The sequence below is a fragment of the Gallus gallus genome, chromosome Z, assembly GCF_016699485.2.
Source record: "Gallus gallus isolate bGalGal1 chromosome Z, bGalGal1.mat.broiler.GRCg7b, whole genome shotgun sequence".
NCBI lineage: Eukaryota > Metazoa > Chordata > Aves > Galliformes > Phasianidae > Gallus > Gallus gallus.
This window is the reverse complement of record NC_052572.1, coordinates 26,155,080-26,172,366: the sequence shown is the minus strand read 5'-3', so window position 1 is coordinate 26,172,366 and position 17,287 is coordinate 26,155,080. Positions and strand designations below refer to the sequence as shown.

Sequence of the window (17,287 nt, the reverse complement as noted above, 5' to 3'; positions counted from 1 at the left end):
CAGAGGAGGGCCACAAAGATGATCAGAGGGCTGGAGCACCTCTGCTAGGAAGAAAGCTTGAGGGAACCGGGCTTGTTTAGCTTGGAGAAGAGAAGGCTCCGGGGAGACCTCACTGTGGCCTTGCAGTACTTGAAGGGAGCGTATCAACAGGATGGGGAATGACTGTTGACGTGAGTTGATAGTGAGAGGACAAGGGGGGATGGTTTTAAGCTGAGGCAGGGGAGGTTTAGCTTAGATAGTAGGAGGAAGTTTTTCACACAGAGGGTGGTGACGCACTGGAACGGGTTGCCCAAGGAGGTTGTGGATGCCCCATCCCTGGAGGCATTCCAGGCCAGGCTGGATGTGGCTCCGGGCAGCCTGGTCTCGCGGCTGGCCACCCTGCCCATAGCAGGAGGCTTGCAACTAGGTGATCTTTGAGGTCTCTTTCAACCCAGGCCATTCTGTGCTTCTATGCTTCTATGCTTCTATGATTCCATGGACCGTTTTCTGAGTCCCTGGCGCGCACAGATACAGTTCAGCTGGTCACTCTGCTTCCCCACCAAAAAAAAGGGAGCTATGCCCTTTTTACCTGCCAGTGTGAGATGCCCACGCTGCTCCTGGGAGCTGCCCTGGGAGCCCAGCCAGACGGCTGCTGTCTTAGAGGCTGAGCAACGCTGAGACAGATTTTCTGGAAGGAGCTCCCAGCCCTGCTTGTATGGCACACGTCACCCCTGCGGCCTCATGTCTCCCACAAGCCACGCAAGAGTGCTTGGGAGCCGTAGGTTTCCCAGAGGCAGGAGCTCATGCTCAGGAAGACTCTGGGGCTTGGAGAAAGTCCAGGCTCAAGGACGACTAGGCGGGAGGCAGCAAATGCCCCTCTGAATGAGAGCTGGCACCCAGGAGCTCTGGCTCACAGCAGCCATTCTACGAAGCAGTGGCAGGATGCAGGCCATGGTCACCTGCTCCTCCCAGTCTCCAGGCGTTCCCTTCCTCACTGCTGTCTACAGCCAGGCTCCCCTTGCAAGGCCACGCTCCCACCACCTGCGCTCCATAGGAGCCATGCTCCTCCAACAGCTGGGGTTGCAGGGGGTGCTGTGCCCCAGCCACTGGGTAGGGGTGTGCCTAGCGATGCCTGGGGGGGGTGGGCGAGGACAGTGGGGCTGTGGTGGTGCCAGGCTGGGAGCACCCATAGGTGAAGCACCTCGCGGAAGGAGTCAGTGTTGCAGGTCTCTGCACCCAGCATCCCTCCGAGTCCCCTCTCCCCAGTCCTCGTTGGCTCGGTGCCACTGCCCAGGACCTCGGCTGCACAGTGTGCCGGCATGCCTGACTGCCCCAAGGAGCGCGGCTGTGGCGTAGCCGCCACGGAGGGGAAGCCAGCTCGAGCCCAGGCTGCATCAGGGCTCTTCCCACTGGTGCCTTGCCTGGGCTGTGCAGCAGCAGAAGCTGCGGCTCGGCACACCTGAGCTGCGTCTCATCTCTGCAGCACGTGGCTCTCAGATGCAATTCCCAAGAGTCGAGTTCTAGTAGGAATTCATCGAGACCATTTGCTCTCGGTGACGCACTCGGCTTCAGGGTGGACGCATTCCGCACCGAAGCAGGGAACGGCCTCCGCGGGCTGAGCGTAGCCCCTGGCACGGAGCAGCTGCCTGCCGTCGCTGCCCTGGCTGTGGCAGCAGAGCTATGACGCGGCAGGGGCAGAGCCAGGAGCAGGGGGGTCGTCCCCCGCACGTACAAAGGCGGCCAACAGGGAGCAAGCGGCGCGTCAGGCAGGCGGAGACAGAGACGCCTGCCGGGGGCCCGCAATCCCTCGGGGCTGGTGCGTGCATCCAGACGCAGCTCCGGAGGAGTGAGAAGGCTGCCCCCAGAGACCTTTGGCTCTGGGGACCTCCAGAACCTAGGGGTCACCCGTGGGACCAAGGTGGCCCGGAAAAGCCTGGAAGTGCAACTGGGGGCCCTGCCTGAACGGCAGATGACGCTGGATCGGTGGGCTGAGGCCAGCTGTATGAGGCTGAGCAAGACTAAGGGCCAGGGACCTGCACTTGTGCTTGTGCTGAAGAGCTCCCAGCCCTGCTTGTATGGCACAGGTCGCCCCTCCGGCCTCATGTCTCCCACAAGCCACGCAGGAGTGTTTGGGAGCCGTAGGTTTCCCAAAGGCATGAGCTCACGCTCAGGAGGACTTGGGAGGGGTGGGTGAGGCATGTCATGGCCACAGATGTGCCCAAGTGCTTGAGCTGCTGCCCAGGCTGAGAGAGGGGGTTGCCAGGCAGGCTCAGGCGCAGTCAGCCGCCTGAGAGGGAAGTCGGTGCCTGGTATCACACGCTGGCGCGGGTGGACAGACAGACCTGTCTTGGGGCCCAGACAGGGCAAGGTGACAGGCAGTCTCCCGAGCAGACAGAGGGTAAGCATGCGCAGGGTGAGAGGCGCTGGACCCTTGTCTCTGTTCAGGGTAAACGGAGAAGCCTCAGGCAAGCCCTGAGGTCCCCCGAGCGAATAGATTTCAGGCTCTGGTGTGGGAGAAGGAAGAAGCTCGGGATAGCAGCTTGGAACTGGAAAGGGATGATGGCACTAAGAAAGTCCACCCGAGGACCCGAATCACAACCGGTGCCGCTCATCAAAGGTGAAGGGTCTTAGTAATTGGAGACTCCTTGCTGAGGAGCACAGAGGCACCCATCTGCCGCCAGACAACCACACTAGAGAGGTCTGCTGCCCGCATTAGGGGCATCGGGAAGACAGTGTCTGCAACAAGAACACCAGTCAACCGCTGTCCTCTCCTGGTCTTTCAAGCCAGGTCTCACGAGGCTGCAGCCAGGAGATGCAAGAGCATCCACAAAGGACTTTGTGTCCCTTGGGAAGGTGTTGAAGGGGTCGGCAGTGCAGGCGGTGTTCTCCTCAGTCCCCCTGGCTGGAGACTGGCATTCGGCACAAAGAGGAGAGCTGACCACTTGAATGCCTGGTTGCACGAGCGGCGTCATGCCCAAGGCTATGGCTTCTATGCGGGAGAGTTGGACGAGATGGCCTTCAGAGGTCCCTTCCAACTCGCAAGGATTCTGCGATTCCATGAACATTTCCACACGGATCACGGTCTTGCTAAACAGCCTTGCCTGAGCCAGTGAGAAAGATGTGCCTTACCAAGTAAGTCCCATTCCGCCCTTGCAATGGGGTAGCTGTTCAGACTCAAGGTTTCCCGTCGGCAGTGCCCAGGTGTCAGTAGCGGAGCCGGTCTTGTTTCCTATCTTTATTGGTGAGCGGGATGATGAGATCGAGCGCACCCTCAGTAAGTTTTCAGATGACGCTGGATCGGTGGGCTGAGGCCAGCTGTATGAGGCTGAGCAAGACGGAGGGCCAGGGACCTGCACTTGAGTCCCAACAACCCCACGCAGCGCTACAAGCTCGGGGCAGAGTGGACGGTGTACGTGGTGGGAAAAGATCTGGGGGCGTTAGTCAACAGCCAGCAGCGTGCCCAGACAGCCAAGAAAGCCAACGGCATCCTGGCTTGTATCCTGGCAGTAACAGAGTCGCCAGCAGGACCAGGGCTGTGATTGTTCCTCTGTACGTGGCAACAGAGAGGCCGCACCTGGAGTAGCATGTTCAGTTTTGGGCCCTTCTCTGCAAGGAAGGAAGACACTGAGGTGCAGGAGCGTGTCCAGAGAAGGGCAGTGAAGCTGGTGAAGGCTGTGGAGCACAAGTCTTCTGGGAAGCGGCTGAGGGAACTGGGCTGTTCAGTCTGGAGGAGGCTCAGGGGAGACCGTATTGCTTTTCTACAACCACCTGAAGGGAGGTTGTAGCAAGGAGGGGGTTGGCCTCTCCTCCCAGGTGACAGCAACAGGACAAGAAGGAACGGCCTTAAGTTGCACCGAAGGGAGGTGCAGGTTGGGTCTGGGGGATTTTTTTCTTGGAAAGAATGGCCAAGCACTGGAACAGTCTGGGCTGGGCGGGGAAGTGGTGGAGTCGCCGTCTCTGGAGGTGTTCAAGAAATGTGTAGACGTGTCACTTGGGGACACTGGGTGGTGATGGGGTGACAGCTGGACGGTTGGATGCAGGGCGACAGAAGATATGCAGGCGGAATCCTTGGGAAACGTAGAGATCAAATGGAAGAGATGAGGTTCTTGGGAAGACAAATCAGTGGGCTGTGGACCTCAACTGCCTCCGCCTCAGAGCGGCCCTGGTAACATGACGGCAGCCAGCAAGATGGCGGCCAGGCGTGTGCAGGCATGGGGTGGGCAGGAGGAGGCAGAGTGCCCGTGCTCAGGCTCCGCCCCACAGCGTGTCACGGTTCCGAGGGCGGGAGGGCAGCATTGTGATGTCAGCATGCTCACGCTGTGAGTTCAGAGGGGTGGTCCCACCTCTGCCATTGCGGTGGTGACCGGCGTTTAGCGATGGCTGAGAGCAGCTCTCTCTTTGTCCCTGTAACTCTTGTCCCTCTCCATGGCCTCAAGGTCCTGGTGGCCGGAGTCTCCCTGCTCACCGTGATCCGACACCTACGGGTAGGGGAGATTTGAGGGTGGTGGGGGTGACTTGTGGCTGGGGGAATCGGGAGCAGTGCTGCGGGACCACCCAGCAGTGGGACTGAGCCATGTCCGTGTGTCCGCAGGCCGGCAGACGACGCTTGCGGTGGAGGAGATGGTGGCAGCAAGCAGTGGCACCGGAGCCAGGTAGGTCCTCTGAGGGTCAGCCCGTGCCCCGGGCTTGCCCAGGAGCATCCGTCCCCAGGCCTAGCTGAGCCCAGAACCTGGCCCAGTGCAGCCTGGCCAGGCGGGCCCATGGCACGGGTGTCCAAACTTTTTGGCTTGTCTGGGCTGCACTGAGCGAACAGGAATTGTCTCGGGCTGCCTATCCATGAGTTGCCCTGAAAGTAATGCCTCCTGTTTCTTTCCATGAAAGCTACCGATGCGCAGAATCAAACTCTATATCCCACGTCAGGGTACAGAGGAGGTATGTTTGTTACGGCACCGGGCGCGAGGGGGATCTCCAGCGCAGACGACACACTGTCGCTGTTGCCACTGCTGAAACGCACGGCCTCACTGTGCTCCCATCCACTGTCTGATCCCCATACACGTTCAGCAAGCGTGCGCGAATGTCAGCGCGTGCCATAATTCCCGCATGGAGGAATTTGGAGATGCGCCTCTGCTACATGTGCCCTTCTCTGTCAAGCAGAGTTTTTCAGAGTACCCCTCTGCTGCCGCCCGTCACATGGCAACCAAATGCCATGGGATAGTGGTGGGAAGATCCCGCATCTACTTGCTGTCCCACCAACACCCGCCTCTGACAGCGTGGGCCAATGTAAGAGAGTAGCAGGCATTACTTTCGGAGCAGCCCCCATAAAATACATAACGCTTACGGTTCACACCTATAAGCAGCCACGTTCGTTTTAAACTTGAGTACTTTTATTAAGAAAGGACGTGCCTGGCCCAGGGCATCTCTGGAGCCCCTGTCCCGCTGTGGCTCAGGGACCTTCCCTGTTTTGCAGGTGCCGAGAGACAGGCGGCCGGGCACTGGAGCCCCTGCAGTGAGGCCGACGAGGAGCTCCAGCAGCTGCTGCTGTCGGGGCTGCCTGGGCACAGGCCTGTGCTGGGCCCTGACTTCATGCAGGCGGCCTGGAGGAGCCTGGAGGAGCTGGTGGAGCGGAACAGCCTGTCATGCCACTGCTGCAGCTCCCCTGAGGTCCAGAGCTGTCCCGGAAACGGCAAAGTTGACGCCTCGAACGTGCCCCGCAGATCTGCGTGGAGAGCTGAAACCCACAAAGCCCTCAAAATGCACGTGGCCCGGAAAAGCCTGGAAGTGCAACTGGGGGCCCTGCCCGAACGGCTCTTGCTCTCCCAGCAGCAGGCAAGGGGAAGACAATGCCGCCGCATCCTGCCCAAGCTCATCAAGCCAGGGCAGACCCAGCCTCTGCTGCGGCAACGCCTGTCCCCCTTCCTGCAGGCCAAGGGCGACTGCATTGCAGGCAACATTCTCCACAAGCAAGAGCTAAGAGAGTGGAATGAACCCAACCCTACAGAGAAGTCCGTGAACCTGCTGGTGCCGTGCCCCCCCCCTCTTCTGCTTCCCCGGAACGTGGGTCTAACCGGGAAGGTCGTCCAGAGGAAAGCTCATTTCCAGGGCCAGGCTGAGGCACAGGGGCATCCCACAAAGAGGCAGCAGTGCCGCCCCAAGGAGTCGGCAAAGATTCCTTTGCCTCCGAGCCACGCAGCAGCCAAGGAGCAAGAGCGTCCCACGGCTAGCGCAGCGCCTCCTGGCCCGGCCAGCACATCGCTGCTAAAGGACGCCAGCTGTCAAACGGACTCTGCAGGCCCGCGTGTGGGTGACATCAAAGCCAGGAGCCAGCGCCGCAGCGCAGCGCTTGCTATCATCTCCAAGCTGCAGCTCAGTCAGGCGGCTTTTGGGAAGCTCTCCATGCACACGGCCAGAAAATGCCTGGAGGTAAAGCTTCAACGCTTCCCTGCGGTGGTGCGGAGGTCCATGCAGCAGCAGCGTGGGGCGCCCCTTGCCTGCCCAGCTGGCACCAGAGCACCGAGATCCCAGACGGTTCGTAGATACTTCCACAGCCGTCAGGCTCTGTTCCTGAATGAGGAGCAGCGCGAGTGCCTGGAGCTGCACATCCGCTCCATGAAGCTGGAGCGCCTTGGGAACCGCCTCATCTCAGGCAGTCCATTGAAGCCAGCAGTGTCCCAGGAGGAAGAATCTGCCAGCACGTATGTGACCGCACCATCCGAGGCATCTTGGGCTGAGGCAAGCCCCAAAGGCCACAAGCGGCAGCCCCGGAAGGGGAAGAAGTGCCCTAGCAGAGGCAAGAGCACGCGGAGTGCCAAAGTGGCAGGCAGCAGCTTTCCATCTGCCAGGGTAACATTCTGTGGGGTGCAAGAGACCACCACCAGCTACCGCACCTCACTGTTATACAGAGACCCTGACAGTGGACAGTTGTACCCACTGACCGTGGCCGCACCAACTAACAAGAAGGTTTTGAGGAAGATACGCGTGATACCCCAAACACCGCGGATCTCTCCCTCTAAGCCCATCCATGTGTTCATCAGGGAGAGGAAAGGCCAGGCTCGGTAGCGCCGTCTGTCCAAAACAATCTTTTTTTTTTTCTTTTTTTTTTCTTTTTCCTAAATAAATAAGTGTATCTACTTGTGCCCAAGAGCTTTCTCTATGGGGGCCTCCCTGGGGACCGAGGGGGGAGATGGGCTCAGGAGTAGCAGGGATGGTGTGCTGTCCCACAGGAGGACATGCAGGTGAGGATAAGCCCCCCATAAGTTTGGGGGGGCAAGTTGGCTGGGGCTTCTTCTCGCCCCCTGGCCGTGCCCTGGGGGCAGCCTGGGGCTCTGTGACTCATCTGGAGGCGCAGCACCAAGTCCTGCACCGCCTGACGCTGCGAGGGGACTGCGCGCTCCCACAGCACCAGGAACGGGCCGTTGGCTCCTTCTGCAGGCAGGCTTGAGGTGGTGCAGGGCAAGTCCTTTGCCTCACCTTGGCCTGTGATCCAGGAGTCAGCCCTGCCCGCTCGGTGCGGATGGGGATGGGGATGGGGATGGGGATGGGGAAGGCAGCATGAAGCAGGGACCAAGGCCCCAGAATGGCGTCCATTGCCCTCCCAGCACGGGCAGCTGCCAAGTCCTCCCTTGCACTGGCCACACGGTGCATACGGAAAGAACTGGGTTCTCACATTGCCGAAGACGTGAGCTTCCAGGCGCTCCCACTTATCTGACAGTAACTTCTGTTCTCTTAGGCAGCCTGGAAGGCCAACTATATCCCGGGCTGAATTAGAAAAGGGGCGGGCAGCAGGGAGAGGGAGGTGATTGGACTGTCCCCCTCTACTTGGCTCCTGTGAGGCCCCACCCGGAGTACTGGGTCCAGGCCTGGGGTCGCCAGCACAAGGAGGACGTGGAGCTGATAGAGCGGGTCCAGAGGAGGGCCACAAAGATGATCAGAGGGCTGGAGCACCTCTGCTAGGAAGAAAGCTTGAGGGAACCGGGCTTGTTTAGCTTGGAGAAGAGAAGGCTCCGGGGAGACCTCACTGTGGCCTTGCAGTACTTGAAGGGAGCGTATCAACAGGATGGGGAATGACTGTTGACGTGAGTTGATAGTGAGAGGACAAGGGGGGATGGTTTTAAGCTGAGGCAGGGGAGGTTTAGCTTAGATAGTAGGAGGAAGTTTTTCACACAGAGGGTGGTGACGCACTGGAACGGGTTGCCCAAGGAGGTTGTGGATGCCCCATCCCTGGAGGCATTCCAGGCCAGGCTGGATGTGGCTCCGGGCAGCCTGGTCTCGCGGCTGGCCACCCTGCCCATAGCAGGAGGCTTGCAACTAGGTGATCTTTGAGGTCTCTTTCAACCCAGGCCATTCTGTGCTTCTATGCTTCTATGCTTCTATGATTCCATGGACCGTTTTCTGAGTCCCTGGCGCGCACAGATACAGTTCAGCTGGTCACTCTGCTTCCCCACCAAAAAAAAGGGAGCTATGCCCTTTTTACCTGCCAGTGTGAGATGCCCACGCTGCTCCTGGGAGCTGCCCTGGGAGCCCAGCCAGACGGCTGCTGTCTTAGAGGCTGAGCAACGCTGAGACAGATTTTCTGGAAGGAGCTCCCAGCCCTGCTTGTATGGCACACGTCACCCCTGCGGCCTCATGTCTCCCACAAGCCACGCAAGAGTGCTTGGGAGCCGTAGGTTTCCCAGAGGCAGGAGCTCATGCTCAGGAAGACTCTGGGGCTTGGAGAAAGTCCAGGCTCAAGGACGACTAGGCAGGAGGCAGCAAATGCCCCTCTGAATGAGAGCTGGCACCCAGGAGCTCTGGCTCACAGCAGCCATTCTACGAAGCAGTGGCAGGATGCAGGCCATGGTCACCTGCTCCTCCCAGTCTCCAGGCGTTCCCTTCCTCACTGCTGTCTACAGCCAGGCTCCCCTTGCAAGGCCACGCTCCCACCACCTGCGCTCCATAGGAGCCATGCTCCTCCAACAGCTGGGGTTGCAGGGGGTGCTGTGCCCCAGCCACTGGGTAGGGGTGTGCCTAGCGATGCCTGGGGGGGGTGGGCGAGGACAGTGGGGCTGTGGTGGTGCCAGGCTGGGAGCACCCATAGGTGAAGCACCTCGCGGAAGGAGTCAGTGTTGCAGGTCTCTGCACCCAGCATCCCTCCGAGTCCCCTCTCCCCAGTCCTCGTTGGCTCGGTGCCACTGCCCAGGACCTCGGCTGCACAGTGTGCCGGCATGCCTGACTGCCCCAAGGAGCGCGGCTGTGGCGTAGCCGCCACGGAGGGGAAGCCAGCTCGAGCCCAGGCTGCATCAGGGCTCTTCCCACTGGTGCCTTGCCTGGGCTGTGCAGCAGCAGAAGCTGCGGCTCGGCACACCTGAGCTGCGTCTCATCTCTGCAGCACGTGGCTCTCAGATGCAATTCCAAAGAGTCGAGTTCTAGTAGGAATTCATCGAGACCATTTGCTCTCGGTGACGCACTCGGCTTCAGGGTGGACGCATTCCGCACCGAAGCAGGGAACGGCCTCCGCGGGCTGAGCGTAGCCCCTGGCACGGAGCAGCTGCCTGCCGTCGCTGCCCTGGCTGTGGCAGCAGAGCTATGACGCGGCAGGGGCAGAGCCAGGAGCAGGGGGGTCGTCCCCCGCACGTACAAAGGCGGCCAACAGGGAGCAAGCGGCGCGTCAGGCAGGCGGAGACAGAGACGCCTGCCGGGGGCCCGCAATCCCTCGGGGCTGGTGCGTGCATCCAGACGCAGCTCCGGAGGAGTGAGAAGGCTGCCCCCAGAGACCTTTGGCTCTGGGGACCTCCAGAACCTAGGGGTCACCCGTGGGACCAAGGTGCCCGGAAAAGCCTGGAAGTGCAACTGGGGGCCCTGCCTGAACGGCAGATGACGCTGGATCGGTGGGCTGAGGCCAGCTGTATGAGGCTGAGCAAGACTAAGGGCCAGGGACCTGCACTTGTGCTTGTGCTGAAGAGCTCCCAGCCCTGCTTGTGTGGCACAGGTCGCCCCTCCGGCCTCATGTCTCCCACAAGCCACGCAGGAGTGTTTGGGAGCCGTAGGTTTCCCAAAGGCATGAGCTCACGCTCAGGAGGACTTGGGAGGGGTGGGTGAGGCATGTCATGGCCACAGATGTGCCCAAGTGCTTGAGCTGCTGCCCAGGCTGAGAGAGGGGGTTGCCAGGCAGGCTCAGGCGCAGTCAGCCGCCTGAGAGGGAAGTCGGTGCCTGGTATCACACGCTGGCGCGGGTGGACAGACAGACCTGTCTTGGGGCCCAGACAGGGCAAGGTGACAGGCAGTCTCCCGAGCAGACAGAGGGTAAGCATGCGCAGGGTGAGAGGCGCTGGACCCTTGTCTCTGTTCAGGGTAAACGGAGAAGCCTCAGGCAAGCCCTGAGGTCCCCCGAGCGAATAGATTTCAGGCTCTGGTGTGGGAGAAGGAAGAAGCTCGGGATAGCAGCTTGGAACTGGAAAGGGATGATGGCACTAAGAAAGTCCACCCGAGGACCCGAATCACAACCGGTGCCGCTCATCAAAGGTGAAGGGTCTTAGTAATTGGAGACTCCTTGCTGAGGAGCACAGAGGCACCCATCTGCCGCCAGACAACCACACTAGAGAGGTCTGCTGCCCGCATTAGGGGCATCGGGAAGACAGTGTCTGCAACAAGAACACCAGTCAACCGCTGTCCTCTCCTGGTCTTTCAAGCCAGGTCTCACGAGGCTGCAGCCAGGAGATGCAAGAGCATCCACAAAGGACTTTGTGTCCCTTGGGAAGGTGTTGAAGGGGTCGGCAGTGCAGGCGGTGTTCTCCTCAGTCCCCCTGGCTGGAGACTGGCATTCGGCACAAAGAGGAGAGCTGACCACTTGAATGCCTGGTTGCACGAGCGGCGTCATGCCCAAGGCTATGGCTTCTATGCGGGAGAGTTGGACGAGATGGCCTTCAGAGGTCCCTTCCAACTCGCAAGGATTCTGCGATTCCATGAACATTTCCACACGGATCACGGTCTTGCTAAACAGCCTTGCCTGAGCCAGTGAGAAAGATGTGCCTTACCAAGTAAGTCCCATTCCGCCCTTGCAATGGGGTAGCTGTTCAGACTCAAGGTTTCCCGTCGGCAGTGCCCAGGTGTCAGTAGCGGAGCCGGTCTTGTTTCCTATCTTTATTGGTGAGCGGGATGATGAGATCGAGCGCACCCTCAGTAAGTTTTCAGATGACGCTGGATCGGTGGGCTGAGGCCAGCTGTATGAGGCTGAGCAAGACGGAGGGCCAGGGACCTGCACTTGAGTCCCAACAACCCCACGCAGCGCTACAAGCTCGGGGCAGAGTGGACGGTGTACGTGGTGGGAAAAGATCTGGGGGCGTTAGTCAACAGCCAGCAGCGTGCCCAGACAGCCAAGAAAGCCAACGGCATCCTGGCTTGTATCCTGGCAGTAACAGAGTCGCCAGCAGGACCAGGGCTGTGATTGTTCCTCTGTACGTGGCAACAGAGAGGCCGCACCTGGAGTAGCATGTTCAGTTTTGGGCCCTTCTCTGCAAGGAAGGAAGACACTGAGGTGCAGGAGCGTGTCCAGAGAAGGGCAGTGAAGCTGGTGAAGGCTGTGGAGCACAAGTCTTCTGGGAAGCGGCTGAGGGAACTGGGCTGTTCAGTCTGGAGGAGGCTCAGGGGAGACCGTATTGCTTTTCTACAACCACCTGAAGGGAGGTTGTAGCAAGGAGGGGGTTGGCCTCTCCTCCCAGGTGACAGCAACAGGACAAGAAGGAACGGCCTTAAGTTGCACCGAAGGGAGGTGCAGGTTGGGTCTGGGGGATTTTTTTCTTGGAAAGAATGGCCAAGCACTGGAACAGTCTGGACTGGGCGGGGAAGTGGTGGAGTCGCCGTCTCTGGAGGTGTTCAAGAAATGTGTAGACGTGTCACTTGGGGACACTGGGTGGTGATGGGGTGACAGCTGGACGGTTGGATGCAGGGCGACAGAAGATATGCAGGCGGAATCCTTGGGAAACGTAGAGATCAAATGGAAGAGATGAGGTTCTTGGGAAGACAAATCAGTGGGCTGTGGACCTCAACTGCCTCCGCCTCAGAGCGGCCCTGGTAACATGACGGCAGCCAGCAAGATGGCGGCCAGGCGTGTGCAGGCATGGGGTGGGCAGGAGGAGGCAGAGTGCCCGTGCTCAGGCTCCGCCCCACAGCGTGTCACGGTTCCGAGGGCGGGAGGGCAGCATTGTGATGTCAGCATGCTCACGCTGTGAGTTCAGAGGGGTGGTCCCACCTCTGCCATTGCGGTGGTGACCGGCGTTTAGCGATGGCTGAGAGCAGCTCTCTCTTTGTCCCTGTAACTCTTGTCCCTCTCCATGGCCTCAAGGTCCTGGTGGCCGGAGTCTCCCTGCTCACCGTGATCCGACACCTACGGGTAGGGGAGATTTGAGGGTGGTGGGGGTGACTTGTGGCTGGGGGAATCGGGAGCAGTGCTGCGGGACCACCCAGCAGTGGGACTGAGCCATGTCCGTGTGTCCGCAGGCCGGCAGACGACGCTTGCGGTGGAGGAGATGGTGGCAGCAAGCAGTGGCACCGGAGCCAGGTAGGTCCTCTGAGGGTCAGCCCGTGCCCCGGGCTTGCCCAGGAGCATCCGTCCCCAGGCCTAGCTGAGCCCAGAACCTGGCCCAGTGCAGCCTGGCCAGGCGGGCCCATGGCACGGGTGTCCAAACTTTTTGGCTTGTCTGGGCTGCACTGAGCGAACAGGAATTGTCTCGGGCTGCCTATCCATGAGTTGCCCTGAAAGTAATGCCTCCTGTTTCTTTCCATGAAAGCTACCGATGCGCAGAATCAAACTCTATATCCCACGTCAGGGTACAGAGGAGGTATGTTTGTTACGGCACCGGGCGCGAGGGGGATCTCCAGCGCAGACGACACACTGTCGCTGTTGCCACTGCTGAAACGCACGGCCTCACTGTGCTCCCATCCACTGTCTGATCCCCATACACGTTCAGCAAGCGTGCGCGAATGTCAGCGCGTGCCATAATTCCCGCATGGAGGAATTTGGAGATGCGCCTCTGCTACATGTGCCCTTCTCTGTCAAGCAGCGTTTTTCAGAGTACCCCTCTGCTGCCGCCCGTCACATGGCAACCAAATGCCATGGGATAGTGGTGGGAAGATCCCGCATCTACTTGCTGTCCCACCAACACCCGCCTCTGACAGCGTGGGCCAATGTAAGAGAGTAGCAGGCATTACTTTCGGAGCAGCCCCCATAAAATACATAACGCTTACGGTTCACACCTATAAGCAGCCACGTTCGTTTTAAACTTGAGTACTTTTATTAAGAAAGGACGTGCCTGGCCCAGGGCATCTCTGGAGCCCCTGTCCCGCTGTGGCTCAGGGACCTTCCCTGTTTTGCAGGTGCCGAGAGACAGGCGGCCGGGCACTGGAGCCCCTGCAGTGAGGCCGACGAGGAGCTCCAGCAGCTGCTGCTGTCGGGGCTGCCTGGGCACAGGCCTGTGCTGGGCCCTGACTTCATGCAGGCGGCCTGGAGGAGCCTGGAGGAGCTGGTGGAGCGGAACAGCCTGTCATGCCACTGCTGCAGCTCCCCTGAGGTCCAGAGCTGTCCCGGAAACGGCAAAGTTGACGCCTCGAACGTGCCCCGCAGATCTGCGTGGAGAGCTGAAACCCACAAAGCCCTCAAAATGCACGTGGCCCGGAAAAGCCTGGAAGTGCAACTGGGGGCCCTGCCCGAACGGCTCTTGCTCTCCCAGCAGCAGGCAAGGGGAAGACAATGCCGCCGCATCCTGCCCAAGCTCATCAAGCCAGGGCAGACCCAGCCTCTGCTGCGGCAACGCCTGTCCCCCTTCCTGCAGGCCAAGGGCGACTGCATTGCAGGCAACATTCTCCACAAGCAAGAGCTAAGAGAGTGGAATGAACCCAACCCTACAGAGAAGTCCGTGAACCTGCTGGTGCCGTGCCCCCCCCCTCTTCTGCTTCCCCGGAACGTGGGTCTAACCGGGAAGGTCGTCCAGAGGAAAGCTCATTTCCAGGGCCAGGCTGAGGCACAGGGGCATCCCACAAAGAGGCAGCAGTGCCGCCCCAAGGAGTCGGCAAAGATTCCTTTGCCTCCGAGCCACGCAGCAGCCAAGGAGCAAGAGCGTCCCACGGCTAGCGCAGCGCCTCCTGGCCCGGCCAGCACATCGCTGCTAAAGGACGCCAGCTGTCAAACGGACTCTGCAGGCCCGCGTGTGGGTGACATCAAAGCCAGGAGCCAGCGCCGCAGCGCAGCGCTTGCTATCATCTCCAAGCTGCAGCTCAGTCAGGCGGCTTTTGGGAAGCTCTCCATGCACACGGCCAGAAAATGCCTGGAGGTAAAGCTTCAACGCTTCCCTGCGGTGGTGCGGAGGTCCATGCAGCAGCAGCGTGGGGCGCCCCTTGCCTGCCCAGCTGGCACCAGAGCACCGAGATCCCAGACGGTTCGTAGATACTTCCACAGCCGTCAGGCTCTGTTCCTGAATGAGGAGCAGCGCAAGTGCCTGGAGCTGCACATCCGCTCCATGAAGCTGGAGCGCCTTGGGAACCGCCTCATCTCAGGCAGTCCATTGAAGCCAGCAGTGTCCCAGGAGGAAGAATCTGCCAGCACGTATGTGACCGCACCATCCGAGGCATCTTGGGCTGAGGCAAGCCCCAAAGGCCACAAGCGGCAGCCCCGGAAGGGGAAGAAGTGCCCTAGCAGAGGCAAGAGCACGCGGAGTGCCAAAGTGGCAGGCAGCAGCTTTCCATCTGCCAGGGTAACATTCTGTGGGGTGCAAGAGACCACCACCAGCTACCGCACCTCACTGTTATACAGAGACCCTGACAGTGGACAGTTGTACCCACTGACCGTGGCCGCACCAACTAACAAGAAGGTTTTGAGGAAGATACGCGTGATACCCCAAACACCGCGGATCTCTCCCTCTAAGCCCATCCATGTGTTCATCAGGGAGAGGAAAGGCCAGGCTCGGTAGCGCCGTCTGTCCAAAACAATCTTTTTTTTTTTCTTTTTTTTTTCTTTTTCCTAAATAAATAAGTGTATCTACTTGTGCCCAAGAGCTTTCTCTATGGGGGCCTCCCTGGGGACCGAGGGGGGAGATGGGCTCAGGAGTAGCAGGGATGGTGTGCTGTCCCACAGGAGGACATGCAGGTGAGGATAAGCCCCCCATAAGTTTGGGGGGGCAAGTTGGCTGGGGCTTCTTCTCGCCCCCTGGCCGTGCCCTGGGGGCAGCCTGGGGCTCTGTGACTCATCTGGAGGCGCAGCACCAAGTCCTGCACCGCCTGACGCTGCGAGGGGACTGCGCGCTCCCACAGCACCAGGAACGGGCCGTTGGCTCCTTCTGCAGGCAGGCTTGAGGTGGTGCAGGGCAAGTCCTTTGCCTCACCTTGGCCTGTGATCCAGGAGTCAGCCCTGCCCGCTCGGTGCGGATGGGGATGGGGATGGGGATGGGGATGGGGAAGGCAGCATGAAGCAGGGACCAAGGCCCCAGAATGGCGTCCATTGCCCTCCCAGCACGGGCAGCTGCCAAGTCCTCCCTTGCACTGGCCACACGGTGCATACGGAAAGAACTGGGTTCTCACATTGCCGAAGACGTGAGCTTCCAGGCGCTCCCACTTATCTGACAGTAACTTCTGTTCTCTTAGGCAGCCTGGAAGGCCAACTATATCCCGGGCTGAATTAGAAAAGGGGCGGGCAGCAGGGAGAGGGAGGTGATTGGACTGTCCCCCTCTACTTGGCTCCTGTGAGGCCCCACCCGGAGTACTGGGTCCAGGCCTGGGGTCGCCAGCACAAGGAGGACGTGGAGCTGATAGAGCGGGTCCAGAGGAGGGCCACAAAGATGATCAGAGGGCTGGAGCACCTCTGCTAGGAAGAAAGCTTGAGGGAACCGGGCTTGTTTAGCTTGGAGAAGAGAAGGCTCCGGGGAGACCTCACTGTGGCCTTGCAGTACTTGAAGGGAGCGTATCAACAGGATGGGGAATGACTGTTGACGTGAGTTGATAGTGAGAGGACAAGGGGGGATGGTTTTAAGCTGAGGCAGGGGAGGTTTAGCTTAGATAGTAGGAGGAAGTTTTTCACACAGAGGGTGGTGACGCACTGGAACGGGTTGCCCAAGGAGGTTGTGGATGCCCCATCCCTGGAGGCATTCCAGGCCAGGCTGGATGTGGCTCCGGGCAGCCTGGTCTCGCGGCTGGCCACCCTGCCCATAGCAGGAGGCTTGCAACTAGGTGATCTTTGAGGTCTCTTTCAACCCAGGCCATTCTGTGCTTCTATGCTTCTATGCTTCTATGATTCCATGGACCGTTTTCTGAGTCCCTGGCGCGCACAGATACAGTTCAGCTGGTCACTCTGCTTCCCCACCAAAAAAAAGGGAGCTATGCCCTTTTTACCTGCCAGTGTGAGATGCCCACACTGCTCCTGGGAGCTGCCCTGGGAGCCCAGCCAGACGGCTGCTGTCTTAGAGGCTGAGCAACGCTGAGACAGATTTTCTGGAAGGAGCTCCCAGCCCTGCTTGTATGGCACACGTCACCCCTGCGGCCTCATGTCTCCCACAAGCCACGCAAGAGTGCTTGGGAGCCGTAGGTTTCCCAGAGGCAGGAGCTCATGCTCAGGAAGACTCTGGGGCTTGGAGAAAGTCCAGGCTCAAGGACGACTAGGCAGGAGGCAGCAAATGCCCCTCTGAATGAGAGCTGGCACCCAGGAGCTCTGGCTCACAGCAGCCATTCTACGAAGCAGTGGCAGGATGCAGGCCATGGTCACCTGCTCCTCCCAGTCTCCAGGCGTTCCCTTCCTCACTGCTGTCTACAGCCAGGCTCCCCTTGCAAGGCCACGCTCCCACCACCTGCGCTCCATAGGAGCCATGCTCCTCCAACAGCTGGGGTTGCAGGGGGTGCTGTGCCCCAGCCACTGGGTAGGGGTGTGCCTAGCGATGCCTGGGGGGGGTGGGCGAGGACAGTGGGGCTGTGGTGGTGCCAGGCTGGGAGCACCCATAGGTGAAGCACCTCGCGGAAGGAGTCAGTGTTGCAGGTCTCTGCACCCAGCATCCCTCCGAGTCCCCTCTCCCCAGTCCTCGTTGGCTCGGTGCCACTGCCCAGGACCTCGGCTGCACAGTGTGCCGGCATGCCTGACTGCCCCAAGGAGCGCGGCTGTGGCGTAGCCGCCACGGAGGGGAAGCCAGCTCGAGCCCAGGCTGCATCAGGGCTCTTCCCACTGGTGCCTTGCCTGGGCTGTGCAGCAGCAGAAGCTGCGGCTCGGCACACCTGAGCTGCGTCTCATCTCTGCAGCACGTGGCTCTCAGATGCAATTCCAAAGAGTCGAGTTCTAGTAGGAATTCATCGAGACCATTTG

The 17,287-nt window shown here is 60.1% G+C and overlaps 2 protein-coding genes across 2 annotated transcripts; both read left to right on the top strand.

Annotated features, from left to right (window-relative positions):
• The first annotated feature begins 1,738 nt into the window (after window positions 1–1,738).
• On the top strand, window positions 1,739–7,106 carry LOC121108538. Its single transcript, XM_040656262.2, has 3 exons — window positions 1,739–4,463; window positions 4,571–4,631; window positions 5,447–7,106. The coding sequence occupies exons 1-3, from the start codon at window positions 4,356–4,358 to the stop codon at window positions 7,033–7,035; spliced, it is 1,758 nt and encodes a 585-aa protein (XP_040512196.1). The 5' UTR covers window positions 1,739–4,355; the 3' UTR covers window positions 7,036–7,106.
• A 2,513-nt stretch (window positions 7,107–9,619) lies between these two features.
• Window positions 9,620–14,986, top strand: LOC112530599. Its single transcript, XM_040656260.2, has 3 exons — window positions 9,620–12,343; window positions 12,451–12,511; window positions 13,327–14,986. Exons 1-3 carry the CDS (start codon window positions 12,236–12,238, stop codon window positions 14,913–14,915), a joined length of 1,758 nt encoding a protein of 585 aa, XP_040512194.1. The 5' UTR covers window positions 9,620–12,235; the 3' UTR covers window positions 14,916–14,986.
• Window positions 14,987–17,287: the final 2,301 nt, after the last annotated feature.